The sequence below is a fragment of the Chionomys nivalis genome, chromosome 8, assembly GCF_950005125.1.
Source record: "Chionomys nivalis chromosome 8, mChiNiv1.1, whole genome shotgun sequence".
NCBI lineage: Eukaryota > Metazoa > Chordata > Mammalia > Rodentia > Cricetidae > Chionomys > Chionomys nivalis.
Window position 1 is genome coordinate 59759937 of NC_080093.1, and position 10000 is coordinate 59769936.

Here is a 10000-nt window from a genome sequence, read left to right on the forward strand (position 1 = left end):
CTACCCAGCATCACTCAAGTGTATTGCTCATTAAAGGCTCAAACTTACAGTCGAGAGTGAGCCACTCCGCCTCAAAAAAAAAAAAAAAAAAAAAAAAAAAAAAAAAAAAAAGCACCCATGTTTTTCCTTCTGGCCTCCGGTTTCCCAGGCTGCACATAGCTATGGGCTGGAAGGTTGTGCCTCTAGCGACAGGCTGGAACCAGGTGGAGGAAGGATCCTGAGAAGTCAGGGCTCTTTTCTTGGAGTTCGGCTACTTAACCTTCGAAAGGCCAGAGCACTTTGGACTGCTGGGCTTGGCCACATGTCTTTCACAAGGACATTTGGGGTGAGGTCATCTTGTTCTCTGTTGCTCACACACATTTTTGAACTCTTCTGGAACAGTCTATTCCTTGACAACCCAGAACTAACTAAATAAAAGTTCCCGTAACTAACTAAATAAAAGTCCCCGTAGAGGACTGCAGAGCTTCAGAGGACCTGAATCCTTCAAATAAACCACAGTCACATGTGCTTGAAGGTGCTTGAAGGGGCTCACAGTGAGACCACTTCCAAGTTCCCCTGTCCCCGTCAGTCACCAGGGTACCCTCACAAGCCCTCCACATTTTTATGGAGCCGATATACTTCTCCTTTGACTGGAGGGAAAGGAGTCATTACTGCATGGTTAGTGGCTTCAGCTGGGTAAGAACATCAGTGTGTGTGTGTGTGTATGTGTGTGTGTGTGTGTGTGTGTGTGTGTGTGGCGGGGGGAGTTGGTGAGTGGGTATTCATTACCTAACCCTTGCTGGCAGGCCGATTTTATCAGTGACTTGGCCGCTGGTAGCTCTTGATGGACGTGGGTGAGTTCGGAGCCGCCTGGAAACATTGAAGGAAGGGCTGGTGTCAGATGAGAGGCATCTCATCAGCTTTTCTCTGACAAACCAAATTCATTCCTTATGTAATTGATAACGGCCTTGGCCAATTATTTCCCACATTACAATACACAGAGGCCCCCTTTACAGGTTTTGCAGGGCTGTAATTAGCTATGCTAATATCCCCTTTATTGGCCCTAATATTGCTCAACACCTTTTGCCATCCTGGAGCCCACTAGAGCCCCATGGCCTGTCAGGACTGCTGATTATTGAGAAGGATAGCTTTAATCAAACATAATTGCAGTTAATTTTTCTCTCCTGTTCTCTGTTGCCAGCGTCTAATGCCACGGACTCCTTGATATTCCATTAAATTACAATTAAACAGCCTCCTTTGTCTCTGATTGTCCTGAACACCACCACAAAGTTCTGTAGCCGTTTAAAGGAGAGCTGTTTGGTCCTAATTGCCTGCTAGCTCACAAAGGGCCAATTTACACAATACCCATGTAGAATTTAAACAGTTCATAATGTAATGGATATTACACAGGAGCCTAACACTACAATTAAAATGATTTTCATCAGATAGAGAAGCTTCGGTTAATCAGCTTCATAAAAGTAAATATAAATGAACTAATTCATAGCTTAAACACACAGAGATGGAGCCGACTTTGAAATTAGTTACTGTGGTGGGGGCTCTGTTCGCCCCTTATCCTGGGATACCCATGGTGGAAACGGTAGGTCCCGTTACTTGTTCTAGCCTCTCCTGAAGCAGCTTCATCCCTCTGCGGTACTGTATTCATGTTACCATTGGAGTCTTGTTGGGTCTTTGATGCAACACTATCAAAACAAAACTCTGAGCTCTCCTCATTGGGTGCTGTGGGCCACACCCTTCCACAGCAGGAAGATAAGTGTTCCATCAGGAAGGGATTTTCAGCCTTAAACTCAAGCTATGGGGCTAGGCCTTCCAGCCAAAGGCTTTGCTGTGTCATGTTCCCAGCCTGCATCATGGGGATCTCTGGCATTAGAAAAGTGAACCAGCCCTCCCAAGAATGAATGAGAATAGTATGGCCGCTGTCCTAATCTGTGCAACCCTGAGGAAAGTCTGTTTCCACAGTGATGGCCTCTTACTTCCTGCCTGAGAACTTTCTGGAATTTTTCATGATCTTTCCAAGAGGAATATTCCTGGGGATTGCGTGGTGTGGAGCAGTTTGTGTTTAGTCCCTGTCTTCCCCTCTGCCTGTAAGAAACAAGTAAATAAAGTCTATATTTCAAGCTTGATTTACTCTGGTTCCTACTGTGAAAGATGATGAGTCTTTAGGGAAATAAAGATGGGGTCAGGGAATTAGTGCACATAACGGTCATTTTGATGTTGGGCCAGCAGATGCCAGGGAAACACACTGTACACAATTAAGCATAATGTACTAATGACAGGTTAGAAATTTTATCGCCTCTTGGCGATCGAGCAGCAAATCCACATTTAGCAATAATAAAGAGTTTATTGGTGCTAAAGCCAAAGATTTTCTGACATACGAAGGATTTTTTTCCTTTCATAACAGGAGTTTTAAATCCTTTGTGTACCAGACTCTGGAAGTGAGAGATGCAAAGTGGTTGTCAGATATTTCTTAGGAAACAGCCAATTAAAGGGTAATTGAGTAAAGGATATGGGATTGCCATTGGACCTCATGCGTGGGCATTCAGTTTTCTCACCCCTTTCCCAAACATTGCCACAGCACACCTCATGGAGCACGTCCACTCCCACGCAACGGTGCGCAGTGTCACCATGCTCGCCTCGACTGGGCTGCATGTCCCGCCTATGAATCCTTAATTATATCCTAAAATTAAACAGGAACCAAACCACGGGTAAAAATAAGCACTCCTTGTGCGCAGAGGTTTCCCTCGAGCCTGGCAAGGTGGCACTGACTTGTGGTGTACTTTGTGTCATTGGAGCCAGGATACTTGGAAAGGCTCCTGCTCTGTATAGGGGTTGTTCCCGGTAGATCTTTCTCACGTACCCACGACCACTGCCATTATACGCTCTGTATAGGAGAGCTGTGATTGCCACGTGCAAGAGAGAAAACAAGCATGAACATGTGTGCATGATGTCTGTGCCCGCTTCTGCTCCCAGCTGCCCTCCCCCCAGTGCTCAGCGAGCTCGTGGCACCCAACCCAGCACCCAATCTAACTCTTCTGGTTTCTGAGCTGATGATAGTTAAAAGCCCCAGAATATCCAGGGCTCCTTAGGATGTCTTTAAAACCCACTCAGCTATCTTGGAGGTAAGAGGGCCAAGCTGGCTAAACCCACATCAAGGAATTTAGAATAACCTCCTCAGAAAGGGGAGAAATGTTTCATTTTATAAAATAAAAAAAGCCCCCGACACCAGCTCCGCGTAGGTACCTTTGCGGATGAGCAGCTTCTCGCCGGCGCCTGCTCAGAAGATTAGCCGGGTGGTAATGTGGGGCATAATTGCGCCGTGTGGCTGTCCCTGAAGTGAAAACCTAATTGCCTGACAGGACGATAACTTTGTGGCGCCCTCACCTTGTTAGGCCCTTTCTGATGCAGTTCAAATGCAGTGTGGCCGCAGGTGCGCCTAATTTACCTCTCTGCAGAACGTGTGGAGTTTAATTGCACAGTGGTTGTTAGGAAAAATTGGTGGGTGGAATATCAAGTGACTTGCTCTAGCTGATGGCAGATGGTGTTAAGAGGCATTGTGAGCTAAGTGTATAGGTGAGTCGAGTTAATAAAAGATGTAAATTCTGGCCCAAAGTAGCAGGGACTCATGGTATGTAAGGAAATTTAATTGAATGGCCACCATTCTTAGCCTCATCAAAGGGATTCTCTTCTGCCCTCCTTGGGTCTTCCAGGATGTGTTGGGAAGACAAACAGGTCTTATTCCACAGAGTCTTTTATTTTCTTGTATTGTAATCGCTAACGAAGAACCCTGAACATGAAAGACTGAATTCCAGGAAGTACCGTAATTTTATGAAGTACGATAAAACATCAATCACTTCCAAATAAGACACGTGACGTTCGGGGAGAAAACCGAGTAGGCATTTTCTGTAGCCTTGCTGCACAGGCTCTCACAGTGGCGATGTGCTAGCAGGGAATCTTCCTACCACTCACTGTGGATGTGGCCTTTGCGCGTCGAGGTGGAGATAGTGCAGGGACAGGTTCCCCGGGGGTGGGGGGAGGGGGTCTCACAGCCAGGCTGCCTAGTGTTCACCTGTTCGTACTAAGACAGCACATCTGTTTGTACGGGAATGGGGAAGGTGGGATGACTGTGTTTTCATCAAAGCCTCTCAACACACTGTTAGGACTCCTGTATCTTTCTGCTGCATACAAGGCCAGGTCTGATGGGAGGTGGAGCTGGCTGCCATGTTTGGCCTCTTCATTCCCACCAGGGCTGTTGCTCCTGTACTCTGTCTGAGTAAGAGTTTTGGTGGAAACACCAAACTCACCAGCTAGTGGCTTAAAAACACAGAGATGGTCCACAGAAATCATGGAAACCCTACACCATTCCCTTCCTGAGGGTTAAGCCTATTGTAATTATTTTTCTTTTTTTAATTGAATTTATTCTTTGACTACTTTATACTTGTGTGTAATTCATTCTGAGCGCTCTCACACTCCTACTGCCGCTTTAAAACTTGGTCTTTGCTGGTGTATTTGCTTTAGCAAGATAAATGCTGCAAACTGGGGTTTCTAAATAAATGTAGCACATTCAGTAGAATTTCAACTTTGATATTTTTACATAGATTCACCGTAAGACACCTCTATGCTAAAAGTCAATTGTTGCTTATCCAAAATTCAAATTTTACTAGGCATTCTGCATCTTAATAGGCTGATGTCGGTGTCTCTGTCTGGGGTGGGTGTCTCTAAAGGCTAATAGTTAATGCAAGGATCCTTGCAAGATGAGATCCTTTGGAAAGACAGAGTTATTATAAATCTTGGGAATCTGTAGTGTCATCAGACAGCTGTGCAAATTGCCACTCAGAACAGAGACCAGGAGCCTCTGTCTGCCAGCCCCACAGCTGCACCCAGCATTGCCCCTTACATGGCAGCCAGCCCAGTGGTGGCATTTTTTCTGTTATTTCTGTACAAGCCATTTTTTTTTAAGTTGTCCCTTTACAGGCTAACATTAACTGTACATTCTTTGTGTTTTTGTAGATTCTTTCTAAAGTTCTTCCTCAAGTGCAATCAGAACTGCTTGAAGAATGCAGGCAACCCTCGGGACATGCGGAGGTTCCAGGTACGCATCCCTCCAAGGCGCCAGCGCAACCTGCCCGTTCTGCCAACGCTTCAGAGGCCTCCACTGTTCAGAAAGGCCGTTAGTTCCCCAAGGCTAGCAACACACTAGATTTGATTTGTTTGATAAAAATAGGCAAATGAAGGGCTTGATGTTGACTCAGTGGTTAAGAATGCTTACTGTTCTTGGGTTCAGTTCTCAGTATCCACATAGAGACTCCCAATCATCTCTTACTCCAGTTCCGGAAGATCTGACACCTCTTCTGTTCTCTACAGACATCCACACCTATGTGGCCCATCTACTATACACATATACATCCAAAATTAAATAAATAATTTAGAGATAGACAAATAAAATGCCTTTTAAATGATCTAGTGTTTTCAGTATGCCAGATATGAGCCTGTGCAGAGTCAGGAAGACAAGATGATCAGGTTTCCCACAGCCTCCTGATAGCAGCGCTCAAAGCTTGACCAGGCTGAACATGCACATTTTTAGGGATCAAATGGCCAGTTGATTGATTGTCATTGTGTGTGGGGATGGCGAGTGGGAAAAGAACCATAATGTAAATGCTCCAGTGTGCTTGGTGTCTAGAGCCTCCTCATATAGGGTCTGCCCTTGCTTAGCACAGGCCTTTACAAATGGCCCTAGCCTCCAAGGTCCAAGGTGTCTGACGTCCTCCATTTGGAGTCCAGCTGCCTATTGTCTGTTCTCTATCTCGGCTTGAACGTGCCCATTTGCAGTGAGGATTTGATTTGCAAGGGTGAGGATTTTTCGTTGGCTTAAAGGGCTACTAGCTCTGACAGCATCCATGGTTTTCTTGTCTTTATGGATGATCAGAAGGCTCTGGTGGGTCATGGGCTCTCTGTGTATGAGATAGACGGTCTTGCTGATCTTTATTGTAAAATTAGAAGAACCAAGCCCCAAATGGAAATGAATCCTAGGTTAGCTACATTACTGAGGGAATATTATTTAGGATGTCAACTTTGTTGGTCAAGTATCTCACAGTATTTGAAGGGTTCTGTGTGTTCTTCAGGGAGGTATGTGAGGTATGTGATGTCTATCTTTTGCCTTCATGGCTCTTCAGGGAAGCAGGTCCCTGTTGACCCATATTGACTTTTGTGATTGGGGATAACATCTCTTGTAAAATACTTGGCCACCTTCCTTTTTTTTATACACAAGAGACCACAAGACATGGGCAAAATTGGTCCATCTAGGCAGAGGAGGTCACACTAGATTGAGTAGTAGGGTTCTGTTTGTCTCGCCAATGATGGAGCACAGCATCCGTCATAGTTGGTCTACCATGCATTGGGAGACCACAGTGACTTAGGTAACTTACTTCTCAGAAGGTTTGCCTGAACTTCTGCATATCATGGTATACCTGATGCTTACAATGGTGCCACACTTTCTGTATCTTCCTGAGGGTACACTGCAGGGTTGGCCCATACTTGGTAGTACAATGTGTCTTATCTTCTCTCTTTCCCCATGTGACTAGTTTTTGTATAGGTGACAGAGCACAGTCAGTGTCCTTAAACATTCTTATTTTTACCTTTTTCTATGCTTCTAACACATCCTGGTCAGGTCTATGCCTTGATACTGGTCAGGTCTCTGTACTAAAGTTCTTTCAATGATCAGGACAGGGTATACAGGTGGAGGCCAGGAAGATCTATCAAACAAGAGCAGCCCTTGTGTCCCCTGGGCAGAGACTGCTAGGCCACAGGTGACACCAGAGTGGCATCAGGAGCACCCAAGGCAATGCCAGATTTTCAGAACATGTACTGACCATTTTCTCAGTTCTGACAGTCTGATGTTATTGAGACCTTGCTATCCTGGCAGGCACTGGAGGGAAAGGATTCAAGAACACTGCTCGCAGTAGCTGAGAGTGTGTATAATATTATGCCTCTGCACCATCGTCTTACGGGGCCTGAAGTTTTAAAAGTCAGTTCTTTACACACATATTCCCATATAAGCTTGTCATTATCTTTTACAACTAAAATATTTTTTTGACTTTTTCCTTTGTGTCTCTTTGAGACAGAGTCTGACTGTGTAGCCCAGGCTAGCCCTGAATTTACTCTTTTCCTACTTTAACCTCCTAAGTGCTAGGGTTATAGGCATGTATAATCCTATGCCTGGCAAAATATTATTTATTTAATTTGTCTTTCATCAGTTACAAGCATTTTGTTTTATTTATTTTATTAATAGGCTTTCTCTTAGTGCCATTTTGGGTTTATAAAAGATGGTTACAGTGGTTTTTGAGAGCTCCTGATGCCCTGGGTCCCTTACCTCAGTTTCCCCTGTCATAAACATGTCTAAAGGAGACTTACTGGTGGATACTATAGCCTGGGTAGCATTGACTTGTCACCTCCAATTTATATCTGTCAGTCTTCACTCTTCCCTCCCCTGCCCAGTGTTCTCAGTAAGAGCTGACCCTAGGACCTGATTGGGTGGGGCTCTAGGGGTGTTTGAGCCGGGCATCCTTTATGTCAAATCTAGGCTCAAGTCCTACATTAAACCTAGGTTGAGCTCTTTGCTTTTCCAGGCCCTCTGGAAAGTAGTGTGCCACACTGACCCAACAGTGTTAGAAACGTAACAGCTAGGCCGCCCGTTGCTGTTGCCTGGGTCTGCTGGAGTGTGCCATTTCTGAGACACCTCCTGTGAGTTCACTGGGAAGAGAATGGTCGCCTTCAGCAAGGTGGTCTCTCTGTGTGGTGGCTTCATTTTCTCTTCCCACGAGGCAGCCAAGAAGTCTACTCTGTCCTCTCTCTCTCCTTGGACATGCTCTTAGCCTCTCCTGGACCCTTGCCACCTTCCCTATGAACTTGAGAAGGGTTCCATTTCCCAGATTGAAAAACACTTCCACAATTCAAATTCAGTTTGTTTTTTTTTCAGGGGCAAGGAACTTCATTCTCAGACAGTAAACATAATTGTACAGTGACCCAGAGAGCATCTGCTGATAGAATGGGGGTAGCCGGGGTAGCAGTGAGAACCCTGATTTTATGAAGCTTTTTTGGGGGGACAACTGAATCACTCCTCTTAGGTCTTCAGGAGAGGCAAGTCTCAAGTGAACTAATTTAAATTAGATAAACTATCTAATCAATATGTGAGCGGATCAATCAAAACAGAGGCTTTCAAATGAGTGGCTAGAGGGGTATTTCGGAAGCTAATGGCTAGGAGAATATTTCTCTGAATTGAATCCACTTGTTAGCATAATAAGAGATTAAACCCTAATTAGTGGAGCAGTTTTTTTTTTTTTGAAAAGAAGCAATCTTGAGTCAAAACAAAACAAAACAACCCACCCCCATTAGCCAAAAAGAAAAAGGAAAAAGCCGTGAATGCACTTCAGTTGGTGGAGAGGTTCCAGAATGAGTGGGGTCTCCTCAGCACAGCCTCTGAGCTGGCTTTTATCTCGCTCGCACGGCGCCCGCCCGTGCTGTCCTGTGCCAACTCCATTTTCAAATCCACTTCGTCTTCACAGGTCGTTGTATCGACAACAGTCAACGTGGACGGCCACGTGCTGGCCGTGTCTGACAACATGTTTGTGCACAACAATTCCAAACACGGGAGGCGGGCCCGCCGCCTAGACCCGTCAGAAGGTACGGCCCCTTCTTATCTGGAAAATGGTAGGCACATGCTACATGTATTTTTTTTTTTTTAATTTGCAATGCTTCTTTTTCCTTTGTACCATCCTTCATGTTAATTCACGTGGAGTTGCTCTAACCAGGGGACCAGACCGCCCCAGCCCCATGAGGAAAGGCTAGCTTTCCTCAGGTGGAAAGAGGCCAGGCCTCTTCTTCCTCTCCCTTCGTGGTCTGCTTGGTCCTTACATTCATCTCACCTGCCATGACCTTCATGTTATTGGTTTGTTTCTCAGCTTTCATTTGCTTATGGTTTTCATTTGTTTGGCTTCATTTGACTTGTTAGCAGCTCCCATCCAAAAGCTCACCCCAAACTCTCTGCGCATGCTTCCATGGCTGGCTGCTTCCTGGCCCAGCTAGCCCAGATGAGGGACTGTGTGGACCATTTCCTGTCCTTGGCGAGAGTCCCTGTATATGCGTGTGCTTGTGTCCACACACACATGTGAGAGAGTGGGGAGGTGGAGGGGTGATCAAAATAATAATAATATAATAATAATAAAGTAAAAAAAGAAAGAAAAGAAAGCATAAAATGAGCCTTTAAAACAAGCACCTCTAAGTGATCGACTCTGTATCGTTTGTTAAGAAAATTTCGGTGAGACAAGTAGGTAGAATCAAGAGACACTCGGCCATAAGCCCCTCAGACACCTCCTTCTTCCTGCTTGCTCAGACCTCACCCTGCCCAAGAGCCACTTCCTCTATCAAACACGCCAATAATCGTGAGACTTGATCAGTATGAGTTACTAGGAAGGGCAACATGAGGGTTTTTATTAAGTGACATGCAAACCAAACAACAGGATTAAATCCTTCAGAACAAAGATCCTATAAAACTAGATGGTTTTAAGACAAATCCTCCATCCTGAGATGACGAATTCAAGAGCTGCCTGCGGGAAGCAGATGCAGGGAAAGGAAGGGGGTGTGTGAGGGTTATCTGAATGAAAGATGATGCCTTCATAAAGCGTGGAAGACAATTTATGAATCTGCTGTGGTCCACAAAAATAAACTAATTTGTTTTTCTACATTAATGACTAAGGTATAGGAACAAAAATATAATAATTAAAGGTCGTCTTGAGCACCAGAGTCATTAGAGCCCGTGACGTATTGTTTATCTCCTTCTTGTGCACCAAAGGTAGGTGTGTGTTTTGCTTAGCAACCGTCACTAATGAGGCTCACAATTAAGAAGGTTGAATCCCTGGTCCTCAGTTCCTTGCTTCCCCAGAGAGCCTGAGCTTGCAATGTGATAGGTTCAAGGAAGCCTCCTCAGCCCTCTGGTGTTAGATTTTAGTCC

The 10000-nt window shown here is 45.0% G+C and overlaps 1 protein-coding gene across 3 annotated transcripts in view; it reads left to right on the plus strand.

Annotated features, from left to right (window-relative positions):
• The window catches only part of Ebf3 (EBF transcription factor 3), a 117355-nt gene that overhangs the window by 74066 nt on the left and 33289 nt on the right, over window positions 1-10000 (plus strand). For all 3 annotated transcript variants that reach the window (XM_057777740.1, XM_057777738.1, XM_057777739.1), the window contains exons 7-8: window positions 5005-5086; window positions 8556-8673. In XM_057777740.1, coding sequence (XP_057633723.1) covers window positions 5005-5086; window positions 8556-8673 — 200 coding nt within the window. The remainder of the gene's footprint in view (window positions 1-5004; window positions 5087-8555; window positions 8674-10000) is intronic.